Below are 27,606 nucleotides of genomic sequence, written 5' to 3' on the forward strand. Positions count from 1 at the left end.
TTTAAGGTGGGATTGTTTTCTGGGATTAAAATGAAAGTTATTTCGATTGCTGAGACAACGGATAATCTAATTAAATAATACGAGTACGGACATAATGAAATGAACGGATATTTGGCTGCACTGTAGTCACAAACCGAACATCTTGTGCAGCGGGAGCAGGTCATAGCAAGCTCTTGGGGACCAGACGCGTACCAGTGACATTGACGGATATAGTTCGTTGTCGTTTGTAAAGGGATCATTTTGCCTTAGAATATGCGGAAAAGTTGTAACAAATAATGACATGTATTGAAACGAATGTTCGATGGGGATAAAATGAGTGAAGATGAAATGACGTGAATTTTTTAGTACAAACTGTCCGGGTGTGCTGAATCTGTGTTGTAAACTACGTACAGTGGGAACTGAAGATCGTGTCACAACAGGAGTCTAACCTAGATTTCATATGCCCCTATAGCAGGAAATCCGGTTTCGAATCGCAGTATGGCACAATTTTGAACTGTCACTAAAAATTTTCTAGAATTTTTTGACCAGTATTAAATCTATGTCGCTAGGGCCTCATGAATGGGTCATTACTTGCTCAATTATTTGGATTTTTAAAAGGTCTGAAGAAGGGAAATTTTTCGTAACCTTCATTTAAATGATTAAAAGAATTTCAACGAAGTATGCATTCTTTGGAATATGATTATTATTCCTTATCGGTGTCACTGTTGTGTTCTGTGAAAGTGAACTAGAATTACAGTATCTGTGGAATGTTATGAACAGTCTAATGAGTACAAAATATGGATTGAAAGTAAATCGAAGAAAGATGAAAGTAATGAGAAGTAGCACACATGAGAACAGCGAGAAACTTAACACCTGATTTGGAGATAACGAAGGAATTTGGCTACCTAGGCAGCAAAATAACCAATGCTGGCCGGAGCAAGGAGGTCATAAAAATCAGACTAGCATTTGCAAAAAGGGCTTTCCTGGCCAAGAGAAGTCCATTAGTATCGAACATAGACCTTACTTTGAGGAAGGAACGTCTGAGAATGTGCATCTGGAACACAGTATTGTTTGGTAGTGAAACATGGACTGTGGGAAAACCGAAACAGAAGAGAGTCAAAGCATTTGAGATGTGGTGCTACAGACAAATGTTGAAAATTAGATGGAGTGATAAGGTAAAGTACGGATTATATGGGGGTAACACTGACAAGAAGAAAGGAGTGGATTACAGCACACGTCTTAAGACATCAGCGGCTAACTTTCCACGTAGTAGAGGGATCAATAGAGAGAAAAAACTGTAGACGAAGACAGAGATTGGAACACATTCAGCAAATAGCTGAAGATGTAGGGTGTAAGTGCTACTCTGAGACGAAGAGGTTGGTACAGGGGAGGAATTCGTTAATGCTTCACATAAAACCAATCAGAAGACTGAGGACTCAAAATAAATTGATTCATTGATACATAAAAATAAAAAAAAATAGAAAAATCGATCTCTCACAAAAGGAGGTACATGTGTGTTCACGAAGTTCTTTTGTAAGGTGGGCATATCATTTTAATTTTACTAAGTTATCGATGTGCACGTCAGGGAGAGAGCAAGTTATGTTACTATTAAACAATCTTTGGTCTTTTTGTGGCACAATCTTTGCTTCTGCGCAGTCTGATACGATCTTAGTTGAAATATGGTAGGTGACGAACGTATTCATTAGTGCTGTGCTGAATCGCGATTGTATCTGTAAGATAAAGAAAAATTTATTGTAGACAGCAAGGATGAATACGATGTATATACTGAAAGGCGAAAAATATACAAACTTTGAGTAATGTTATAATTTTTGATGAGAAGAAATTTAAGGTAAGACTGCAGCACAGCGCAGCTAATTTGTTAGAGTAAGTATCGTCAGCTACATAACTTGCTCAGAGCTGAGAGAAAGACCGTTCGACTTCCCTGCATTAAGATATCAACTGATTAAGCTGTTTGATGTTTATAGAAGTTCTCTGTTAACATTGTACCCTTTTCATATCATTGTTCACTTTGTTGAACATAGTATTATTCAGATCAATGTTACGTTGTGAAGATCACGCGAAATTTTACTCTGTCTTTTTGAATACATGTCATTCTAAAATCGTTGTCTTGGAGTATCATTTCACAGGAATAGTTGCTCTCGCCATCCTATTGTTTAAAGAACGTTTATCATTACGCTTTACCACATTGCACCATACAGTATGCAACAGTTTGGATATTGCTTGGAAATTTTATTTGAAAACAGAAATCTAACTTAGCCGCTGCCTGCTTGCTATGTGCTTTCGCGAAATCTGCAACAATGTTGTCAAGATGCGACGTAAGTGTAAAATTTTATTAGGACCAGATAATTGTTTTACTTCAGTTACGTGTTTGGTATAAAGGCAAGTTTTACTCACACCAGTTACAGTTCAGACATTAGGTCCCGTTTAGTCAAAGGTTAGCATACGAGTTTAAGTTGAATAACAGTTTGTGGGTACAAAGTTTTGGTAATACGTTGACTTTTTATGGAATGGGAGCTAATTCTATTCTCTGCTAAATTTCATACAGAAACATATAGTGGGGAGGTTGCAGCTGTAGTTGCAGAAAACGTTTGTACATTGTCGAAAGTGGTTGCTATTACGCAGTAAAACGGTGTAATGGAAGATGTAAACAATCGCGACGCCTTGAAAAACAAATAACTTACTGGGAGAAAGATATCTTGCTCATACCGGAAAGACAACAACACATCAATTCTTGGAACACGCTGCAATAAAGCCTTGGAGCCTTTTTCAGCAGACATCAAACCGTTATGCTGACGTTCCTCGACTAGCATCTGTACACTACTTCCTCCCCCTTGACTCCGCCTCGAATTAACGAGCGTGGCAACACAAACATGGCGTTCCCAGAAGCTGGTGCACCGCGAACGAGGTCAACGGCACAGCGGTGCTTCCCTGCCTCCCGCTTGCAGCGTGTGACGTCACGCATCTGCGTCCTATAAAAGCACCAGTCAGGCGGTTCCACGGCACCAGAAGCTCCTCTCAGACGGTCCGAAAAGTTGCAATCCACATCAAGATGAAGGCCTGCCTACTGGTTATCCTGCTTATCGGTGAGTCTCCCATACTGTTTACGATGGTCGAAACTGTTTCCTGTTGTGAGGTCATTCTTCATAGCTGCGCTCCCAGGAATATTGATTTTGCGGGTGGTAACTGTAGAAGAGGCAACAAAGTTACAGAAATGTGAGATGTTTCTCTTCATGGACACTTGTTTGCAGGATGGGTCTGTAGGGTTTCGCTTACTTAAATTTGGGAAACTTTCCTTTAATATCACTTTTTGTGCGCCTTTATTGTGAATAGTATTAAAATTGTATTTTACATAATTAAATTTTCGATTATTGCGGCGAGTCCTTACGGAGTTTACCGCAGTGGTTTTTTTATTTTTATTTTTGTACAACTATCATTTATTCTTCAGTCTCAGTTGTACATTTTTAACTTCATGACATGTTTCGATCTCTCTGGGTCGTCTTCAGACCTAACTGGTTGCGTCACCAATTCGCTTATGTCAATGATCTTTCCTTCGTGGGCGACCAGTCATGTTGAAGTTTTTGGAAGAAATTTCCTCCTTTCGTCTGTTAACTGTTCATTTATTCTACACTGTGAAAAATAAATGAGCAGTTAACAGCCAAATGGCGGAAATTTCTTTCCAAACATTGCCTGGGTCAAAATGTCATATCAGAGTCCTCTGACATGAGGTTCTGACACAGAAAAGACGGGTTCCTGAAACAACTATTTTCTTAGATCTGAAGATCATCCAAAGACCTCGAAACATGTAATATAATTAAAACTGTGCAACTGGGAATTGTTTGAAATTCCAGTCGCTGAGTCGGTCGGGACGAATATGTCGTCTAAAGCGTACTGCTTTTGTTATTGATGACGGCAGAGAAAGAACTGAAAGTCTGATGAGCCTCCAATTTACAAATAAAGAAAAACTATTTCCATTCTCATTCGCTAACTACTCCAGCTATGACCGTCCGCCCCGATAGCTGAGTGGTCAGCGTGACGGATTGCCGTCCTACGGGCCCGGGTTCGATTCCCTGATGGGTCAGGGATTTTATCCGCTCAGGGACTGGGTGTTGTGTTGTCGTCATCATCATTTCATCCCCATCCGGCGCGCAGGTCGCCCAATGTGGCGTCGAATGTAATAAGACATGCAGCAAGGCGGCCGGACCTGCCCCGCAAGGGGCCTCCCGGCCAATGACGACAAACGCTGATTTCCATTTCACAGCTAAGGCCAGTTTTGCAGAACCACTACTGTTGCGGGCTCAGAACTTGACCGACTGTGTGTACGATTTGCGTAGATGACGCCCCTAGACGGATGAAGAGCCATAATATGACTAACTTGATGACGCCTTGAACATCAGAAATGGCAATGTGTTTAGAATTTTGCGACTGTAACTGAAAACGATGTTACAATAACCGATAAATGTCGATGCTAAGACACCACATAGTTAATTTAAACGCATAAGACAAAGCAGAGGTTTGAGATGAAACCCTGGACATTGAAGCGTAATTTACCAGGTTAGAAGTATAAAACCGGAATTTCCCTATAGATGGTGCTAGCTGACAGTGTCGGACCCGTGAGACAGCGTCTGCAGCGCCATCTGCATCTGCTTCCTGTAACGGTTGACGACGAATGTCAACACACAGTAACTCAAGTTCCATACTTCGTTGTGTGTTTCAGACTCGTAAACATTTCGAGTTTTGTGACTTCGACTTTCGATATGCAGAAAGCATCGATTTTCTGTTACCATTTGAAGAAAACTGCTGCAGAATCGCATCGAATGCTTGTCGAAGCTTTCGGCGAACATGCTCTTGGGAAAACACAGTGTTTTGAGTGGTTCAGAAAATTCAAAAGTGGTGATTTTGACGTGAGAAACGACGAGCGTGGGAAAGCACCGAAAAAGTTCGAAGACTACGAGTTGCAGGCGTTATTAGATGAAGATGATACTCAAACACAACAGGAACTCGCGGAACAAATGAATGTGGCGCAGAAAGCTGTTTCTCTTCTGTTTGAAAGCTAAGGGAAAGGTGCAGAAAGTGGAAAAATTGTTTCCGCATGAACTGAATAAAAGATAGAAAGGAAATCGAAAGATCACCTGTGAAATGTTGCTCGCCAGATACAAAAAGAAGTCGTTTCTCCATCGAATAGTGACAGGTGATGAAAAATAGATGTATTTTGAGAATCCTAAGCGTCGTAAATCATGGGTCAGTCCAGGCAAACCATCGACATCCATTGAAAGACCAAATCGCTTTGGAAAGAAGACAATGTTCTATGTTTGGTAGGATCAAAATGGTGTTATCTATTATGGGCTTATAAAACCTGGCGAAAGTACCAACAGAAAATGATCGATTTAAATAAAGCACTACCTGAAAAATGACCGAAATATAGAGAAAGGCAACACAAAGTCACATTGCTTCATAATAACGCCTCATCACACAAAGCAAAACGGGTCAGGGAAACGATCGAGGCGTTCAGTTGGAAAATACCGGGGCATGCGGCTTATTCTCCAGACTTGGCTCCGTCCGATTATCACCTATTTGCATCACTGGGAAACATTCTCACTGAACAACGCTTCAGTTCGTATGAAAATATGCGAAAATGGCTCGCTGACCGGTTCGCTTCAAAAGAAGAATGTTTTTTTGGCGTAGCATTTTAGCATACCGGAGAGGTGGGAGAAAAATATAAATAGCAATGGAGATTATTTTGAATAAAATATTGTTTATCAGTTTCAAACTACTGACGTGTAATTATTGCAACCAAATGCCGGTTTCGTACTTCTACACTGGTTACCACTGTATTAATGTCAGTTAACTGCCTTCGCTACTGAGTAGCAACCAGCGCGAGGAAGATGCGTGGAAGAAGTATTATTTCAGTAACAATATCATTCGTTTTCAAGTCTTAATGAGTTTTAACTCGTTATTCGCTAACAAAAGACAACAAGCGTTTGCCACTAATGGTAACAGTTGTTGGTAGGAGGACGTCTTTACCGGTTCATCTGTATCAACTATTCCCGCGACTTGGAGTGTGCATAAAGCAAGCTGTGCTTCGAATGAGTTTTTCCCTGGTGACCGGTTTTCTTTCATACGACTGCCGTTCCAGGCCCTGCCGCTTGCGTGGCGAGTACATCACGGTTTTTCCTAATTGTATTCGCAGGCTGTATTTCACTCAAGTGTTATAAAATGCGAAACAATGAAAGTTTAACTCACTTATTGCATGGTGTCATTTGGCAACAAGGAATTACTTTGCATATAAATTTAAGGAAAACACTCGTACACGCCTGATGTTACCGTCTGGCGACACACGTAATTTGGCTGCATCGAGCTAGACTGTATTTAGCATCACTTGGAAGAAACAATTGAAAATCTATAATCTTCGCTGAAGCCCAGATCACGTAAGAAACGTGATCTGGGGCTGAAGGTCGAATGTACGTAATCACACGCGAAAGCGGCTTAAAGAATGAATTATTTCTGCCGTTTAGATTAATTTCAGTTAGATTTTAAGGTGGGTAAATGATGCCTAATGACAGCATAGATTTTTTTCCATGTCTCTGTAACTAAACGCCAACAAACAGAAAATATTGATTAAATCAAAATAAAATCAAAATTTCTATGTTCAACATCTGATAGTGCCGCAAGCCTATCTGGCAAATCATTTGTGTGTATTGAGATATTGCAGGTTTCCTTGAAGCGCACCTATTTTTGCTTTCATCACTATAGAACATCTTCTATCAAGTATAACGTTACGGGTTCCATTATTCAATAACTCACCGAACGTGCAGCATTTCTATGAACATACTCTACCAGAGAGGTCAACGACCAGCAGTCGCACGATCTTTGACAGAATCGAACTCCCATGTCTAGCACAGCTATAAACTCGGAAGGACTTAGAAGCGTTAAAAGTTAGAAATTATTGAACGGTGTCTGTGCGTGCTGGATCTGGTTGAGGATCGGTGTCCATAAAAATGAGGCACGTATTAACGTGGAAAGTGGGAAGACAGTATCTGGGTATACATGAAAGAAAAACCTTTGATGTTTAAACGGACTAAGTTGCCGGATCTGCACATTTATGATCGTTGAATAAATATTAAATAAATAACTTCGCCATATTCATCTTTTGCATAACAGATACTAGTATGACGTAAAAATTAAAGTTTGCAAGGGCAATACGTAAGCATGTGCTCTGGTAAAGATATCACATTTATGCAAGACACAGCCTAGCAAACTAATAAACTAAACAGCTACTAAGCGGCTGATGATTGCTGTTCTTCGTAACACTCACGTCTGAAAAACTACATTTGCAACTGCGCCTTGGAGGCGCCAGCTCAATTTATCATTAATTATGGAAAGATCAGAGGAATCTTTCAATAGCAACATTCACGCACTTATACACATATCACAGAGATTCAGGACAACTATAAGAACTATGCTATAGTATAGGACAACTATAAAAACTCCACCAGTATGCACCTGATTAGCAAACGGTCCATCCCTTCGCTTGAGTGCCCGAAGCAAGTGAACAAGAATTCATCGATAAGTAAACTGTTAATAATTGCACCATAGACGAAATTCTGAAATTAATTTGGAAGTTTTATCCTGAGAACCAGTAAATGTGACATGTAACGACTATCACAATCCGCGAACATGTGATCGTCACAAACAAAAGTTCTGCATAAAATGAGTGTTAAAATTGAGAATAACTAAGCAAATTGGACAGGATACATTACTATGAACATGATCTGCGAGGTTAAGGCTCTCAGGTCTGTACTTAACACGTGCTGGGGCAACAAAGACACGAGGAAACTAGATCATGAATTAAAATTAGCGAAATTTCAGAAATCTATTGAATTATACTATACTCGTGAGATCACCAACGAACTAAATCAGACCGAACTGAGAAGATACATCACACGTCCACGTGTGTGAACAAAGGTAGAGCAGAACAATAGTTTGCAAGCGTGGCTAAGTTCAACTTCTCATATTGTTCCGAAATTAGCAAGAAAAATTCCGTATACCACTCAACGAGCAATGAGTGACGTAATTTTGACTGGAGCTGAAATCTACCAAAATAAGGTATTAAATTAACTATGAATAGGCACATTCACACTTAGTCGATGTCACCGGTCTCGCGTCTCCTAAAACACTGCCGAGCGAACTTTTGGAACCCACGCGTCCCGTTCCGCCGGAAGTGCTCAGGGAGCTCCATATCGTGTGATTCCTGTGGTGTCACCGCCAGACACCACACTTGCTAGGTGGTAGCCTTTAAATCGGCCGCGGCCCGGTAGTATACGTCGGACCCGCGAGTCGCCACTATCAGTGATTGCAGACCGAGCGCCGCCACACGGCAGGTCTAGAGAGGCTTCCTAGAACTCGCCCCAGTTGTACAGCCGACTTTGCTAGCGATGGTTCACTGATAAATTACGCTCTCATTTGCCGAGACGATAGTTAGCATAGGCTTCAGCTACGTCATTTGCTACGACCTAGCAAGGCGCCATGTTCAGTTGCTATTGAAATTGTAAATAATGTACAGACAAGAGCTACGTTCAACATTAATGGATTAAAGTTAAGTATTCTACCAATTACCTCCTTTTTTCTAAGTTCTAATTACCTTGTCCTGTTCCAGACCTCACGCCAGCCTGCGTGAGCTTAAACGTGTGCCTTTCGGCTTCCTCTCAATTTAGTGGGTTGGTCTCCTGCCAATCCACAACAGTTCCAACTTACACAAGAGCTTCGTCCAAGGCGCATAGAAACATCTTTCTTGCCCAGTACGTCCTTAATAGGAGTGGCATTCTACCACAGTTCCAGACTACTTTTGCCGGTCGGGGTGGCCGAGCGGTTCTAGGCGCTACAGTCTGGAACCACGCGACCACTACGGTCGCAGGTTCGAATCCTGCCTCGGGCATGGGTGTGCGTGATGTTAGGTAGGTTAGGTAGGTTTAAGTAGTTCTAAGTTCTAGGGGACTGATGACCTTAGAAGTTAAGTCCCATAGTGCTCAGAGCCATTTGAACCAGACTACTTTTATTCCGACAGATCTACGTGCCGAATTTTTTGAACTCTTTTTTGCACTCTTCACGCTTTTCTTTCATAAGGTGATAGGAGGAAAGGATGTACATACTGACATATGTCACATAAATGTATTTATTATGCGTGTGGGGTTCCGATAATTACCAAAAATCTTAGTGAAATAAAGATGATATACATTTTGTCCACTGTAGGAACACTCAGTTGCTCTGTCTTTTTTTATGTAATTGACAGTTTGAGCCTGGAATTGAGGTGTCAGAGGTAGGAAACTTTAACTTAAATCTTAAGCAAAATCATGAAGAGGCTCATGTAGAGGCCCTTCATTGTTGGAAGTCGCTAAGTGCTCTCATTCTCAAATACTGGATGAATATAATCTGGGTTATTTGCGCGCCGTGAGTTACCGCCGCCCAAGACATATACGCAGTTTCTAACTTTAATCCTTGACTTTTAGTATTCAGATGTTAACATAAGAGCGTACCTTTTAATGAGTTTATTGTGACAGAATTTCACAGTTTTCAATTCCACGACACGGAAGAAGCTTTAAGATTCTAATCCCGGTCGTGGTAAAAATTAAGAAAATTACAAGCAACTGAAGTGGATTTTCATTCTGTAAATAAAACACTGAAAATCAAATTTTTGTTGGCTCTGCAAGTCGCTAGGTAGGCAGCCTGCAGCTGGGACTGGACGAACGTTTTAGCCGTTCAGTAATGTGGTGCACAGTATACGAGGGTGACTCCAAAAGAAATGCACACTATTTTTTTAAAATCCATCTTTTATTCTACATATTTGAAAGTTTTACAGCGTGTAGATACATCCTTTAGGAACAATATTTTCATTTCTCCACATAATTTCCATCCTTCTCAACCGCCTTACGCCATCTTGGAACCAGCGCCTGTGTACCTGCACCGTAAAATTCTGGACCAACCTGTTGGAGCCACTGTTTGGCAGCGTGCAAAAGGGAGTCATCATCTTCAAACCTTGTTCCACGAAGAGAGTCTTTTAGTTTCCCAAAGAGATGATAGTAACATGGAGCCAGGTCAGGACTGTAAGGCGGGTGTTTCAGTGTTGTCCATTCGAGTTTTGTGATCGCTTCCATGGTTTTTTTGACTGACATGTGGCCGTGCATTGTCGTGCAACAGCTAAACATCCTGCTTTTGCCGATGTGGTAGAACACGACTCAGTCGAGCTTGAAGTTCCTTCAGTGTCGTCACATATGTATCAGAATTTATGGTGGTTCCACTTGGCATGATGTCCACAAGCAAGAGTCCTTCGGAATCGAAAAACACCGTAGCCATAACTTTTCCAGCAGAAGGTGTGGATTTGAATTTTTTTTTTTGGTGAATTTGCATGATGCCACTCCATTGATTTCCTCTTCGTCTCTGGTGAAAAATGATGGAGCCATGTTTCATCACCTGTCACAATTCTTCCAAGAAAATCATCTCCACCATCCTCGTACTGTTCCAAAAGTTCGCTGCATACCGTTTATCTTGTTTCTTTGTGAGCCACTGTCAACATCCTGAGAACCCACCTGGCACAAACCTTTTTTAACGCCAACACTTTCAGTATTCTGCAAACACTTCCTTTTCCTATCCCAACGTAGCGTGACAATTCGTTCACTGTGATGCGTCTGTCGGCAGTCACCAATTCGTTAACTCTCTGCACATTGTCTGGAGTGTGCGCAGTACGAGGCCTGCCGCTGCGAGGACAATCCTCAATATTGCCGCGCCCGCTTTCATCACGTAACCTGCTCGTTCACCGACTAACTGTACTGCGATCGACAGCAGCATCTCCATACACCATTTTCAACCTCTTGTGGAACTTTCCCACTGTCTGGTTTTCACAGCACAGGAATTCTATGACAGCACGTTGCTTCTGACGAACGTCAAGTGTAGCAGCCATCTTGAAGACTTGCTGTGACGGCGCCACTCATGGGAACAGGTTGACCTAAGTTTGAAAACAAGTGGGAAGGATGTCTCTACACACTGTAAAACTTTCACACATGCAGAATGAAAACAGTATTTTTACAAAAGTAGTGTGCATGTCTCTTGGAGTAACCCTCGAAATAACTTTCGGAAACCTAGGAAGGTGGTTCTACACGTTACAGTGCATCAACTACTCGCACAGCATCGAGTGTGAGTAAAGCAAGCTGTGTTTCGCATGGGTAGTTTCTCTCTAGTGGTGTGCCTCATACGGCTTGTTCCTTTTACAGGCGCTGTCGCTTGCATGGCGGACGCAGCGACCACGAGCTGCTCGTGCCCGCAGTGCATCATCTTCGACCCCATCTGCGCCAGCAGCTACAAGAACGGACGTCGCGGCTTCAGCAGCGGCTGCCACATGCGTTGCTACAACAAATGTCACGGCACAGGTGAGTCAAGTCGCGGTGTGGTGACTCGCCTATCTGAACGTTGCGCTGCCTTTTCGCTCGAAAGCTCTCTATTCATTACGCCTGTAACAGTGATAAACGAGCGGCTTTCAATAAGTAATGCAACACATTTTTTTCTCTGGCAGTTTTGGTTTAAAAAATTCGGAAATTGTTGTGGGACATCGTGGAATATTCCCGCTTCAGCCGCTATAGATTTGTGAAGTTCCGATTGGTTGTGACACTATACGCAGCCTTTAAAATGGCGGCTGTAACGGTAGTGCGTTCCAAGGAGCAGGCAACTTCATTGTGTACTAAGATAAACAGGTACTGCAAAGATATAGCAACTACCAAAGAAAATCAATTGCTCCTAACCTTTCCTATCCTACCGGATACTGAATCCAAAGACTAAAAAAGGTCACCTGCTTGTAACAGGGCTTTCTTTGACCAAGGCAATTTGACACTTAGCCAACTGTCATTCAGTCAAGATGGTGTACTAATAATGAAACAAAGCAGTAGGCTCTGCCAGAAATATCGACTCTTAGACAATGTGTCTAATATTGTGTTTTAATACGACAGTATGCCATCTTAGGCAATTTATAACACTTGTAAGTAAGCGTTACAAATATGGATTCTTATATGGTTATATCACTTGTTATGTATTTCACTGTTATTGTCTAACCTGCTTTCAGAAAACACTTGATAATGGCACTTTGAAGCCGAAATCATGATTGTGTAAGTGTAAATGTAAAACTATAAATAAACAACAGTCTAATGGCGGTACTGACTTTAAAGAAATAAATATAATGACTTTAATTTTACACTTATGATTAGCAAAGCTATTCATTAACGCAAACAGAAACTTTCTGTGAACTGACTTTATTCACGCATCATTCTAGTTGGATGGTGGTCTGGTGAAAGAGTACTTAACTCCGGTTCTGGAGGTCCGTGTAAGGGCGGGGAGATTTCCTCATTCCATTCCACCCAGTTCGGCTCCAGGAACATTCAGCCTGCATTCTGAGTACGGGCCTTCCCCTCGTAGCGCCTCGGCGGACAGAGGTGCTGCGCTCTACCGGCAGTCAGACCGATAGTCCACTGATTGACTTGTAATATAGACTTTTAGCCTATCATCTTATAGTTGAGTCAGCGTAGGTTGATTCCTGACAGTTGCGGTGGGCATGGCGCGACGGTCGCGCGTGCCTGCCTCAACCATTAACGTAACGCGATTTTGTAAACGTGTCTATGGCAACGCCTCATTATTGTCACAGCTGTATAGACGGCTACTGTTACTGCCTGCATCCGTTAGCGCCTCGCGTTTGAAAACTGGTAACAGCGCTGCAGCAGACTACTTTATTGTGTTCATTTTGTTTCAATTATGATTGGTAGGCTGTAAATTATTACGAGAAGCCACTCTAGACTTTTAGGGATCTGCTAGTTAAGCATTTCTTGACAACAAACTCGTGTCTTCAGAGATCAAACTCAGTAAGGAGAAATATTGTAGTAGGAGTGGACAGATTTCTTAGAGCTTGGCTTAGATGCATATTTATTAGCACATTTCGTGTTCGTTGTAAACTATATTGTACTAACTATTTTGTAATAAGAGTCGATAACATATTCTGTAAGTCAATAGCACAGCTCCTATCAGAAAGTCACTGCGGAATGCCCATTTTCAGGTAATGCATAAGCTTTGATAGCATAGTTTACTGCTAGGCGGCAATATTCATTCAGCCTATTACATCACATGCCAGACTTACTTCATTTCCGCGTACACATTTGGTTGGAACCGTAAGCATTAGAGATGAGCTACCAACCTCAGACCTACGTGTATCAATCTGTGCTGAACAAATCTTCAGTTCTGCGATGGTAACGCCTCTTTTACACCAAAGACGTCCGACTGAACTTACATATATCATAATGAATACAATTAGTTTTAGGGCTCTAATACAAAATTTACAGAAAGATTAATTAACTTTTCTCTCAAAATTTTGAGTTTTCAATCTATTCCTTTAGAATAGAAAGTTTAAGAGCGACTTCGGTTAAATTACTTTACATTATAACAATTTTCTGGAAAGCTACATAATCATTTTTCCTTCTGTTTCAGATTACTTCCAGATCAGTAAGGGAAGCAAATGTATATGAAGCGGCAGTATACTGTAAACCAGCAATTCAACCAAAATACGTTATTTATTATTTGTCTTACGTTTTTAAATTTTAATAAACTTTCTTAAAAAATAATTAAATTTATTTAACCTTTACTGTACACATCAAGATGTCACTGTTATTAATGAAAAGACAAAAGACGCAATAAGAAACAGCAGACTGTGATCAGGGATATACTTTATACACACAACAAACGGTACATGACGTCACAAAATCTGAGTTTATAAAAAAATGAAGGTACACTCAGTTTCTCACAAATTTTTAGCAACAGAAGGTCACAACACATGATACTCATGTGATAAAGTTAACAACAAACAGGCAGCATATCTTGGGAGCGTAAGACAGAACATAACTGTAATTTCTAGTAGAGGCGATAAGGACAGCAGATAATTTAAAATGACTCCTTTACTTTCACCAATACTCATACTGATCTTGCCACTTCGAAGTGTAGGAAATCTTCTAAGTGACATCATGCAGGTGGTGAACGTTAGTCTGGAATCACAGATGTGGTCGGCTGCAAGGGATGAGGACCTTATCTTTTGCTTTCCCATTGAAACATCGCTGAGTTTTCTGTGGGAGATGTGGTTCTTGCAGTTATAAAAGCAACCATACGTTGTGAAAGAAAAAAAGGAAGTTTAGAGCTCTCGAAAGTGCTATGTTTTCCTATTGGCATTTATTCACATACCTTTCCTTAGAAACATTGCCTGCTCTGAAACGACTTATAATGCTGCTCAAACTGACAAAGCAGTTTAAAAGACGAACAGCGCTGTACATGTCGGCAAGATGCATAAAACGTTCTGCTTGCGCCTGCAAAGAGGGTTCGTTATAACATATTCTTATTAGTACTTCATCTGTTCCAGATGCCTTTCCATTATTAAATGATTGTAGTTGCTCGTCCGTTATGCGATCACTTAGCTTAGTATCTTCCATTTTACCATGATTACAATGTCTGAATGAAGGGACCATATGATGACCTTTTGTGTTGTTGTTGTGGTCTTCAGTCCTGAGACTGGTTTGATGCAGCTCTCCATGCTACTCTATCCTGTGCAAGCTTTTTCATCTCCCAGTACCTACTGCAACCTACATCCTTCTGAATCTGCTTAGTGTATTCATCTCTTGGTCTCCCTCTACGATTTTTACCCTCCACGCTGCCCTCCAATACTAAATTGGTGATCCCTTGATGCCTCAGAACATGTCCTACCAACCGATCCCTTCTTCAGGACAAGTTGTGCCACAAACTTCTCTTCTCCCCAATCCTATTCAATACTTCCTCATTAGTTATGTGATCTACCCATCTAATCTTCAGCATTCTTCTGTAGCACCACATTTCGAAAGCTTCTATTCTCTTCTTGTCCAAACTATTTATCGTCCATGTTTCACTTCCATACATGGCTACACTCCATACGAATACTTTCAGAAATGACTTCCTGACACTTAAATCAATACTGGATGTTAACAAATTTCTCTTCTTCAGAAACACTTTCCTTGCCATTGCCAGCCTACATTTTATATCCTCTCTACTTCGACCATCATCAGTTATTTTGCTCCCCAAATAGCAAAACTCCTTTACTACTTTAAGTGCCTCATTTCCTAATCTAATTCCCTCAGCATCACCCGACTTAATTCGACTACATTCCATTATCCTTGTTTTGCTTTTGTTGATGTTCATCTTATATCCTCCTTTCAAGACACTGTCCATTCCATTCAACTGCTCTTCCAAGTCCTTTGCTGTCTCAGACAGAATTACAATGTCATCGGCGAACCTCAAAGTTTTTATTTCTTCTCCCTGAATTTTAATACCCACTCCGAATTTTTCTTTTGTTTCCTTTACTGCTTGCTCAATATACAGATTGAACAACATCTGGGAGAGGCTACAACCCTGTCTTACTCCCTTCCCAACCACTGCTTCCCTTTCATGTCCCTCGACTCTTATAACTGCCATCTGGTTTCTGTACAAATTGTAAATAGCCTTTCGCTCCCTGTATTTTACCCCTGCCACCTTTAGAATTTGAAAGAGAGTATTCCAGTCAACATTGTCAAAAGCTTTCTCTAAGTCTACAAATGCTAGAAACGTAGGTTTGCCTTTCCTTAATCTTTCTTCTAAGATAAGTCGTAAGGTCAGTATTGCCTCACGTGTTCCAGTGTTTCTACGGAATCCAAACTGATCTTCCCCGAGGTTGGCTTCTACTAGTTTTTCCATTCGTCTGTAAAGAATTCGTGTTAGTATTTTGCAGCTGTGACTTACTAAGCTGATAGTTCGGTAATTATCACATCTGTCAACACCTGCTTTCTTTGGGATTGGAATTATTATATTCTTCTTGAAGTCTGAGGGTATTTCGCCTGTTTCATACATCTTGCTCACCAGATGGTAGAGTTTTGTCAGGACTGGCTCTCCCACGGCCGTCAGTAGTTCCAATGGAATATTGTCTACTCCGGGGGCCTTGTTTAGACTCAGGTCTTTCAGTGCTCTGTCAAACTCTTCACGCAGTATCATATCTCCCATTTCATCTTCATCTACATCCTCTTCCACTTCCATAATATTGTCCTCAAGTACATCGCCTTTTTTTTTTTTTTTTTTTTTTGTTTGTGGTTTTAGGGCACAAAACGTCTATGGTCATTAGCGCCCAGCCCGTGACGTAGGAAACAGGAAAAAAACGAAATTTAAAACCAGCAGCAATGGGAACAAAGTCATAAAATTTGAGAAACTAAAGGCAGAAGGAATGCTTAAAAATCCACTATAGAAAGGTGTTGGTTGTCCCCAAAAAAGCTTCAAATGACTGACGTCATTTCACTGTCACTAATAAACTGGAGAACGCGGTCGGCTGAGCGCGTGTCATCTGCTAAAATCGACGATAGATCAGGCGATAGCTGAAGATGGGAGCGTAACGGATTAAAATAGGGGCATTCAATTAAAAGGTGTCTGACCGTCCACAGCTGAGAGCAGTGGGGACAGAGTGGGGGAGGATCACCGCTTAAAAGATGTCGATGGCTAAAAAGACAGTGCCCTATCCGGAGTCTACCTAAAATTACCTCCTCCCGACGACGCGTTCGGGAGGAAGATGTCCAAGTGCAAGGAAGGGCTTTCACTTCCCGCAATTTATTATGGGGAAGTGTTGACCAATGCGCAATCCATAAATGAGCAACTTGGCGACATAAACCGCTCCGTACATCGCCCTTGTATAGACCCTCTATATACTCCTTCCACCTTTCTGCTTTCCCTTCTTTGCTTAGAACTGGGTTTCCATCTGAGCTCTTGATATTCATACAAGTCGTTCTCTTATCTCCAAAGGTCTCTTTAATTTTCCTGTAGGCGGTATCTATCTTACCCCTAGTGAGATAGGCCTCTACATCCTTACATTTGTCCTCTAGCCATACCTGGTTAGCCATTTTGCACTTCCTGTCGATCTCATTTTTGAGACGTTTGTATTCCTTTTTGCCTGTTTCACTTATTGCATTTTTATATTTTCTCCTTTCATCAATTAAATTCAATATTTCTTCTGTTACCCAAGGATTTCTACTAGCCCTCGTCTTTTTACCTACTTGATCCTCTGCTGCCTTCACTACTTCATCCCTCAAAGCTACCCATTCTTCTTCTACTGTATTTATTTCCCCCTTTCCTGTCAATTGCTCCCTTATGCTCTCCCTGTATCTCTGTACAATCTCTGGTTCTTTCAGTTTATCCAGGTCCCATCTCCTTAAATTCCCACCTTTTTGCAGTTTCTTCAGTTTTAATCTACAGGTCATAACCAATAGATTGTGGTCAGAGTCCACATCTGCCCCTGGAAATGTCTTACAATTTAAAACCTGGTTCCTAAATCTCTGTCTTACCATTATATAATCTATCTGATACCTTTTAGTATCTCCAGGGTTCTTCCATGTATACAACCTTCTTTCATGATTCTTAAACCAAGTGTTAGTTATGATTATGTTGTGCTCTGTGCAAAATTCTACCAGGCGGCTTCCTCTTTCATTTCTGTCCCCCAATCCATATTCACCTACTATGTTTCCTTCTCTCCCTTTTCCTACACTCGAATTCCAGTCACCCATGACTATTAAATTTTCGTCTCGCTTCACAATCTGAATAATTTCTTTTATTTCATCATACATTTCTTCAATTTCTTCGTCATCTGCACAGCTAGTTGGCATATAAACTTGTACTACTGTAGTAGGTGTGGGCTTCGTATCTATCTTGGCCACAATAATGCGTTCACTATGCTGTTTGTAGTAGCTTACCCGCATTCCTATTTTCCTATTCATTATTAAACCTACTCCTGCATTACCCCTATTTGATTTTGTGTTTATAACCCTGTAGTCACCTGACCAGAAGTCTTGTTCCTCCTGCCACCGAACTTCACTAATTCCCACTATATCTAACTTCAACCTACCCATTTCCCTTTTTAAATTTTCTAACCTACCTGCCCGATTAAGGGATCTGACATTCCACGCTCCGATCCGTAGAACGCCAGTTTTCTTTCTCCTGATAACGACATCCTCTTGAGTAGTCCCCGCCCGGAGATCCGAATGGGGGACTATTTTACCTCCGGAATATTTTACCCAAGAGGACGCCATCATCATGTAATCATACAGTAAAGCTGCATGCCATAGGGAAAAATTACGGCTGTAGTTTCCCCTTGCTTTCAGCCGTTCGCAGTACCAGCACAGCAAGGCCGTTTTGGTTATTGTTACAAGGCCAGATCAGTGAATCATCCAGACTGTTGCCCTTGCAACTACTGAAAAGGCTGCTGCCCCTCTTCAGGAACCACACGTTTGTCTGGCCTCTCAACAGATACCCCTCCGTTGTGGTTGCACCTACGGTACGGCCATCTGTATCGCTGAGGCACGCAAGCCTCCCCACCAACGGCAAGGTCCATGGCTCAATGATGGTCTTAGACTCATTTTCGCTTCGTCCAACTTTTGTTTGTCAGCTAGGATTCGATTTCGCTGAAATCTGTGACGCTCACTTTGTTTACGTAGCAACTTGCTAACATGATAATTAGATCACGGTGGGTCTTTCCCATCTCTTAAAACCTCTCTCGGAACATACTTGTCCAAAACTTATTCAACGATATTTTTGAATTTCATTTATTTGTACGTCACATCTCGTCCTCAGAAAGGATATTTGATGTTGACTAATTAAATGGCTCTGAGCACTATGGGACTTAACACCTGAGGTCCCCTAGAACTTAGAACTACTTAAACCTAACTAACTTAAGGACATCACACACATCCATGCCCGAGGCAGAATTCGAACCTGCGACTAATCAAATACTCGGCTGTTTGTTTACTGACACTGACACTTTAGCTTATTAAGCAAAAATATTTTCCTCGGGAATTATTAGTATTTTATAACTGTGATGATATGATGAGTCGTTTTTACCTATGGAAACAAATACATAAGATGCAGACATTTAATTTCACCTTTCTCTTTAGTTAGATGTGGAGTAGGTAAGCTCTGTAATTAAATATAAAGGAACAGGAAAGTGATTAAACTGCAACAGTAAAAATTAAGAAATTATTTAACTGAAAGATATTTGTTTTCGTAATTACTGGACGCCCCCCCCCCCCCCCCTTCCCATGAACCATGGACCTTGCCGTTGGTGAGGAGACTTGCGTGCCTTAGCGACACAGATAACCGTGTCATAGGTGCAACCACAACGGAGGGGTATCTCTCGGGAGGCCAGACAAACGTGTTGTTCCTGAAGAGGGGCAGCAGCCTTTTCAGTAGTTGCAGGGGCAACAGTCTGGATAATTGATATGGCAAAACGGCCTTGCTGTGCTGGTACTGCGAATGGCTGAAAGCAAGGGGAAACTACAGCTGTAATTATCCCGAGGGCACGCAGCTTTACTGTATGGTTAATTGATGATGGCATCCTGTTGGGTAAAATATGTCGGAGGTAAAATAGTCCCCCCATTCCGATCTACGGGCGGGGACTACTCAGGAGGACGTCGTTATCAGGAGAAAGAAAACTGGCGTTCTACGGATCGGAGCGTGGAATGTCAGATCCCTTAATCAAGCAGGTAGGTTACAAAATTTAAATAGGGAAATGGATAGGTTAAAGTTAGATATAGTGGGAATTAGTGAAGTTGGTGGCAGGAGGAACAAGACTTCAGGTCATGTGAATACAAGGTTATAATCACAAAATCAAATAGGGGTAATGCAGACGTAGGTTTAATAATCAATAAAAAAATAGGAGTGCGGGTTAGCTGCTACAAACAGCATAGTGAACGCATTATTGTGGCCAAGATAGACAGGAAACCCACGCCAACTACAGTAGTACAAGTTTATATGCCAACTAGCTCTGCAGATTACGAAGAGATCTATGAAATGTATGATGAGGTAAAATAAATTATTCAGATACTGAAGGGAGACGAAAATTTAATAGTCATGGGTGACTGGAATTCGATAGTAGGAAAGGAGGGGAAGGAAATGTAGTAAGTGAATATGGAATGGGGGTAAGAAATGAAAGAGGAAGCCGCCTGGTAGAATTTTGCACAGAGCATAACTTAATCATAACTAACACTTTATTCAAGAATCATGAAAGAAAGTTGTATACATGGAAGAGGCCTGGAGGTACTGCAAGGTTTAAGATAGATTACATAATGGTAAGACAGAGATTTAGGAACTCGGTTTTAAATTGTAAGACATTCCCAGGGGAAGATGTGAACCCTGACCACAATCTATTGGTTATGAACTGTAGATTAAAACTGAAGAAACTCCAAAAAGGTGGGATTTAAGGAGATGGGACCTGGATAAACTGACATAACCAGGGGTTGCATGTCCGCCCCGGTAGCTGAGTGGTCAGCGTGACAGACTGTCAATCCTAAGGGCCCGGGTTCGATTCCCGGCCGGGTCGGAGATTTTCTCCGCTCAGGGACTGGGTGTTGTGTTGTCCTAATCATCATTATTTCATCCCCATCGACGCGCAGGTCGCCGAAGTGACGTCAAATCGAAAAACCTGCACCAGGCGAACGGTCTACCCGACGGGACGCCCTAGCCACACAATCAGGGGTTGCATAGAGTTTCAGGGAGAGCATTACGGAACGATTGACAGGAATGGGGGAAAGAAATACAGTAGAAGAAGAATGGGTATCTTTGAGTAATGAAATAGTGACGACAGCAGAAGATCAAGTAGGTAAAAAGACGGGGGCCAGTAGAAATTCTTGGGTAACAGAAGATGTATTTAATTTAATTGATGAAAGGAGGAAACATAAAAATGCAGTAAATGACGCAGGCAAAAAGGAATACAAACGTCTCAAAAAGGGGATCGACAGGGAGTTCAAAATGTCTAATGCGGGATGGCTAGAGGACAAATGTAAGGATGTAGAGGCTTATCTCACTAGGGGTAAGATAGATACTGCCTACAGGAAAATTAAAAGAAACTTTTGGATAAAAGAGAACCACTGCATGAATAGCTCAGATGGAAACCCAGTTCTAAGCAAAGATGGGAAAGCAGAATGGTGGAAGGAGCATATAGAGGGTCTACACAAGGGCGATGTGCTTGAGGACAATATTATGGAAATAGAAGAGGACGTAGATGAAGGTGAAATGGGAGATATGATACTGCGTGAAGAGTTTGACAGAGCACAGGAAGACCTGAGTCGAAATAAGTCCCCGGGAATAGACAACATTCCAATAGAACTACTGACAGCCTTGGGAGAGCCAGTCCTGACAAAACTCTAGCATCTGGTGAGCAAGATGCGTGAGACAGGCGAAATTCCCTCAGACTTCAAGAAGAGTATAATAATTCCAATCCTATAGAAAGCAGGTGTTGACAGATGTGAATCTTACCGAACTATCAGTTTAATAAGTCACGGCTGCAAAATAATAACGCGATATCTTTAGAGACGAATTGAAAAACTGGTAGAATCCGTCCTCGGGGAAGATCTGTTTGGATTCCGTAGAAATGTTGGAACACATGAGGCAATACTGACCCTACGACTTATCTTAGAAGATAGATAAAGGAAAGGCAAACCTACGTTTCTAGCATTTGTAGACTTAGAGAAAGCTTTTGACAATGTTGACTGGAATACTCTCTTTCGAATTCTGAAGGTCTCAGGGGTAAAATACTGGGAGCGAAAGGCTATTTTCAATTTGTACAGAAACCAGATGGCAGTTATAAGAGTCGAGGGGCATGAAAGGGAAGCAGTGGTTGGGAAGGGAGTGAGACAGGGTTGTAGCCTCTTCCCGATGTTGTTCAATCTGTATATTGAGCAAGCGGTAAATGAGACAAAAGAAAAATTCGGAGTAAGTATTAAAATCCATGGAGAAGAAATAAAAACTTTGAGTTTCACCGATGACATTGTAATTATGTCAGAGACAGCAAAGGACTTGGAAGAGCACTTGAACGGAATGGACAGTGTCTTGAAAGGAGGATATAAAATCAATATCAACAAAGCAAAACTAGGACAATGGAATGTAGTCGAATTAAGTCGGGTGATGCTAAGGGAATTAGATTAGGAAATGAGACACTTGAAGCAGTAAAGGAGTTTTGCTATTTGGGGAGCAAAATAACTGATGATGGTCGAAGTAGAGATGATATAAAATGTAGACTGGCAATGGGAATGAAAGCGCTTCTGAAGAAGAGAAATTTGTTTACATCGAGTATAGATTTAAGTGCCAGTAAGTCGTTTCTGAAAGTATTTGTATGGAGTGTAGCCATGTATGGAAGTGAAATATCGACGATAGTTTTCATTAGAAGAGAATAGAAGCTTTCGAAATGTGGTGCTACAGAGGAATGCTGAAGATTAGTTGGTTAGATCACATAACTACTGAGGAGATATTGAATAGAATTGTCGAGAAGAGAAATCTGTGGCACAAGTAGAAGAAGGGATCGGTTGGTAGGACATTTTCTGAGGCATCAAGGGTTCACCAATTTAGTACTGGAAGGCAGCGTGGAGGGTAAAAATCGTAGAGGGAGACCAAGAGATGGATACACTAATCAGATTCAGAAGGATGTATGTTTCAGTAGGTACTGGGAGATGAAGAATCTTGCACAGGATAGAGTAGCATGGAGAGCTGCATCAAACCAGTCTCTGGACTGAAGACCACAAGAACGCAACAACGATTTCCGAAATTGATTGTCTTATGCGTCTGACTACCATTCCGCGTTCAGTGTCTGTTCATTCCCGTCGTGCGGCCATAATCACGTCGGATATATTTTTACACGGATCACAACAAAAGGTCTGGACATGGGTTATTTAATGAAACCGTTACTACAATTTTTTTTACCAGTACCTGTTGAGATGGGGCCAATCTGTCCTCTCATTTCCGTTTCCTATTATATAGAAGTAGATAGAAAAGGCAATGTTGTTTCTAACATGTTTGTTAAACTTTAATTTTCAGGAATGCACTGGAAAGTGTGTGAATATCCACTACTTGACAATTGCTAATGAACATATCACAATTGGTACACAACACCCGATCGGTGATGGTAGAAGGAAATGTAGAGAGCGGGACGTGTTAACTGCAGTGAAGCCTGTGCATATTTCATGCAGTATGGTCTTCGACGAAGATTGTTGTGGAACGGATGAGTTAAGACTTCTGTACGGCAACATGTCTGCAAGACATAATTTGAGTGCTTATGATCACGGACGAGCAGTTGGATAGCTCGAAGCCGATCGAAGTATCACTGTTGTGGTCACAGTAACAGATGTGTCCAAAAGTGTCATATCGCGGTTATAAATGGCCACTGGAGGTAGAAATGCTATCAGAAAGCTTGCCAGTAATCGTAGACAGAGCACTACACCTTAACAGTTCGATACGTAGCCTTAGTTGCGAAAAGAAATAGACATCTCATTCCTAGGCAGATCGATGCAGGTCTTGTAAACCAGGCTGGTTTGTTTGCTCGGAAGGCTATTAAATGCATCCCACTTCAACGACGCCATCGCCAATAAAGAGTTCGTTCGTGTAGGGAGAATGTTCGTTGGGGTCAGCCAACAACGGTCCACAGTGATGTACTACGACGAATCCCAGTTCACTGTGGCAAGTGATTCTCGCCACCAGTTAGTGTGGAGAGAGAGGCGGACACGATATGCGCCAGAGAATGTTTATGAAGGTCATTGATATGGACTACGGGTTATGGTGTGGGCAGGAATTATGGGCAACGGCCGAACGCCGAACATCGCTGCATATTTTTGCACGAGGAACCGATACAGCATAGCGGTATTGCATCACATCTATCTGTTTAAGGATGCGGTAGTTCCCGACTTTCTGTTTGTGGACGACAATGCCCACCCGAAGAAGTGAAGAGATTGAACGTATGGAATGGGCTGCTTACACCGAGGGCCTAGACCCTGTAGAGAATGCCCGGTATGCTCTAGACAAAAGTGTTTCTCAACGAGCATATCTTCCCCAAAACGTGCAAGACCGCCTTAAGAATAGGGTGGGAAAATAAATCCCCCCCCCCCCCCTAAGAATCAACAGTTTTGTTGGCTGCAAGAATAACAATGCAAAATGTGCATTAGTGTTCGAGGTGGGCATGTTCTTACCTGAGACTCCGATAGCGACCGTTATGTTGGGAGTCTGACCTGTGTCAAACATGAACGTAAGGTATATGTGTCATCCTACTTTCACATGTGGTGAAAACTGTAACATTTTTCGTTAAAAATATACCACTCCTCCTCTGTTATATATGTACTGTGTTTCATGTCGTCCATGATTGCCTGTCATTATTTCTGTCCAACAGTGTCTGTGTTCGTTAGCAGTTGTCAAACGTTGTATCATTGTTAAGTAGGAAGAAATAATATTGGTTACTGACTGTTTAACAAACTAAATTTCTAGGCCCATGTGCAGAATTTCGTAATGTTGATGGAAATCAACTGTTGTCTCCCTACAAAACGGATCGACAAATACTGAAGCACTAAGGTTTTCTGCAGTGAGAAATACATTCGTGGATACAGCTTCTTGCTAGGGGCACTGATTTATTTTGATGTTACAGTGGCGGTATAAGGCACTGTTTCAATTACGGGAAAGAGGGTGCTTGTAGGACGTTTACTGCCAAACGGAACAGCTGAGTGTTGTCCTGAAATCTGAATACTGTGAAGGTTTGTGGAGAGACAGAAAAAAAAATAATGTTTCTCTGTAAGTCACCACACCGATGCCTTTGCAGACCTAACTTTCAGACAGTAAACACTTAATTTTGTTTCTCCATTTGAGTATTTCATTGCTCCAAGCAGTGTTATTTTTCTTCGGTTTGAATTCCTTCGACAAAGACACGTCATTAATTTCGGATACTGGTTTATTGGCATCTGTATCCTGGGAACCGTATCAGTTATTTATATTTATTTTCGTTATACTGAGCAATACTTCGTTCGCTTCACGGACGAAATCCGATCGTATGCGGACAGTCTTCAGAAGTTACGAAATGCGTACCACACCACCGGCCAACTGCTGGAGATGATGCTCTGCGGATTACGTGAGAGGCAGTGATCACCAGTGCAGCTGCTCAAGGTCAGCAAGTGAGTCAACCTCGGCTGGCTTTACACTAAGGACAAGTCTGCGTTCATACACAGGCAGCGCCGTTGTACCGCGATGCTGTGTGTACTGACGAAAGCTCTGGCCGCTGTCGAATCTTCAACACTTTAGATAAATCTATTCAAATGGTTCAAATGGCTCCAAGCACTATGGGACTTAACATCTGAGGTCATCAGTCCCCTAGACTTAGAACTACTTAAACCTAACTAACCTAACTACATCACACACATCCATGCCGGAGGCAGGATTCGAACTTGCGACCGTAACAGCAGCGCGGTTCCGGACTGAAGCGCGTAGAACCGCTCGGCCATAGCGACCGGCGATAAATCTGTTGTTGCTGCCACTTCTGATGTGTGATGCTCTTCGTAACAGTGGTTAAGTAGCAACTGCAGTGTTCATATTACATGTTTCCGCTAAAATCAATATTCTCATACGTGTACAACTTACTTTTTTGCCTCTGTCAAAGCCCATTCTGTCCAACCAGACTGTGTGGCTAAAATTAGTATTTTATTTAGCAGTACTGTGTTGTTAGGTCCACATCACTCCAAAATAGAACTGAAGTCAAATAGTTGAATTCTATACGACTAAAGTGGGTAAGAAAGAGTGCCAAACTACTTTTGAAAAAGGAATAGCGAATGTGACGCACCTTTGAATGATGTTCGAAATAATGTGCAGCAAATGTGGCACGTCAAACGTTTTTCTAATGCATTCTGTTTCTTACTTTTGAACAAATCATTTCACCAAACATTTATTTTATTTTCAAGTTTTGTTCAGAAACCATGAAATACAAATATAATTAAATATCAGTCGGTATTGTACTATTATTAAGAGCATTTAGATGAAGAGTAAGCGCAGAAGTTTCACCTCATGCTGTAATTTGATATTTATTTCATTTTTTCAACATCGAAGAACGAATTCCAAAATTCGTACACGACTGTATTTTTGTGCAGGCCTTGAAGGGATGAACTTTTCGACACGTCATTTACATAGTTGCCAGCGAATGTTCGTGAAATATTTCGATTATCCCTCAATTCACTAATTACGCGTTTCTTAATTACCGTGATCTCTTTCAAGCACTTAAATCTGTTTTGGGAACACTGGCCTTCACACTGATTAGTTTGCTGTACTGTTTGTCAATTTCCCCTGAAAAATAATCACCAAAGTAATGAAGATAAACCTTGGACTGAGTAACCAGCAAGCATGGAAACACACGTGTTTATTTTGCACGCACAGGTACTAAAAAAGTGTACGCGGGAGTTCACAACACTGTCCTGAAAAAAGGTGTTCATTCAGAAGACCTTACGATAGGAACGGTCCTGAAAAAAGGTGTTCATTCAGAAGACCTTACGATAGGAACGATAGACAACTCCAAAACACGTTGTTCGTCCTGCACTACAGCTACATATAGTGTAAGAGAGCATATCACGATAATATTTATTATAACAGTGGTAAAACGTATGGAATCCAGGCCAAGTGACTAAACAGTGTTACCTATTGACACCAGTACAAAAGATTACATAAGTTAAAGGATAATAAGAAATGAGTATATAAAATATGAACAAATAACCATCATGTGCATTTACAACTTCTAGGAGCATAATGAATAGTCCATTAAATTTCGGGTATGCAGCCGCGCAAATAAAATTTGCGCGGCTGCATGCCCGAAACTTAATGGACTAAATAGCCATCAGTACAACAGTAGCCAATGCAAATAGCAGAAACAGATTGGAAAACGTAGGGGACAATAACTTAAGATGTGTGTCGTCTAAGATTGACTGTAGACCGCATTAATGTCTCTTTTTTCATTTCATCTCCAAAAGCTGCTCTTATTTAAGTTTATTTTCTTTTTTGGAAAATGCCTGTGTTCTAAAAACAGAGAATGTGCCTAGATCATACTTACACGTATTACTAAACATCAATGTGAACATGTTTATGAGTTCTGATAGTACACCAGCTGATGAAAAATATCCGAACACCTATTAGTGGACACTGATGTGGCGTGTGTCCACCCTCCACCTTTACATGGATTGAACTCTGCTGGGACACTTTCGATGAGATGTCGAATGTCTGTGGAGGGATGGCAGCCAATTCTTCCTCTAGAGCCGTAACCAGAGACGGTAACGATGTTGGAGGTTGGCGTCTGGAGAGAAGTCGCCATTCTAACTCATCCCCAAGGTGTTCCACCGGTTTCAGACCGGTATTCTCGACGGACCAGTTCTTTTCAGGATTGTTACTGTCTACAAACCGTTACCTCACTGATGCTGGTTTATGACAGGTTGAATTGTCACGCTGGTACAAACACTCGTCGACTCCGAAATGTTCCTCTACTGTGTACCCAGCGCACAATGTTGTAAATCGTGTTCATATCCTTCGACATTTAGAGTTTTCGTAAGTGCAATAAGGGGACCACTCCATAACCACAAAAAACACCGAGCAACGTGGCGCAGTGCTTAGCACACTGGACTCGCGTTGGGAGGACGACGGTTCAAACCCGCGTCCGACCATCCTGATTTAGGTTTTCCGTGATTTCCCTAAATCGCTTCAGGCAATGCCGGGATGGTT

At 41.5% G+C, this 27,606-nt stretch overlaps 1 protein-coding gene across 1 annotated transcript; it reads left to right on the forward strand.

The window, feature by feature from the left end:
- The first annotated feature begins 3,015 nt into the window (after nt 1-3,015).
- Nucleotides 3,016-13,643, forward strand: LOC124596636 (locustin). The gene is made up of 3 exons (XM_047135864.1): nt 3,016-3,083; nt 11,262-11,417; nt 13,513-13,643. Exons 1-3 carry the CDS (start codon nt 3,050-3,052, stop codon nt 13,548-13,550), a joined length of 228 nt encoding a protein of 75 aa, XP_046991820.1. The 5' UTR covers nt 3,016-3,049; the 3' UTR covers nt 13,551-13,643.
- The last annotated feature ends 13,963 nt before the right edge of the window (nt 13,644-27,606 follow it).

The sequence above is a fragment of the Schistocerca americana genome, chromosome 2 (genome assembly GCF_021461395.2).
Source record: "Schistocerca americana isolate TAMUIC-IGC-003095 chromosome 2, iqSchAmer2.1, whole genome shotgun sequence".
Taxonomy (NCBI): domain Eukaryota; kingdom Metazoa; phylum Arthropoda; class Insecta; order Orthoptera; family Acrididae; genus Schistocerca; species Schistocerca americana.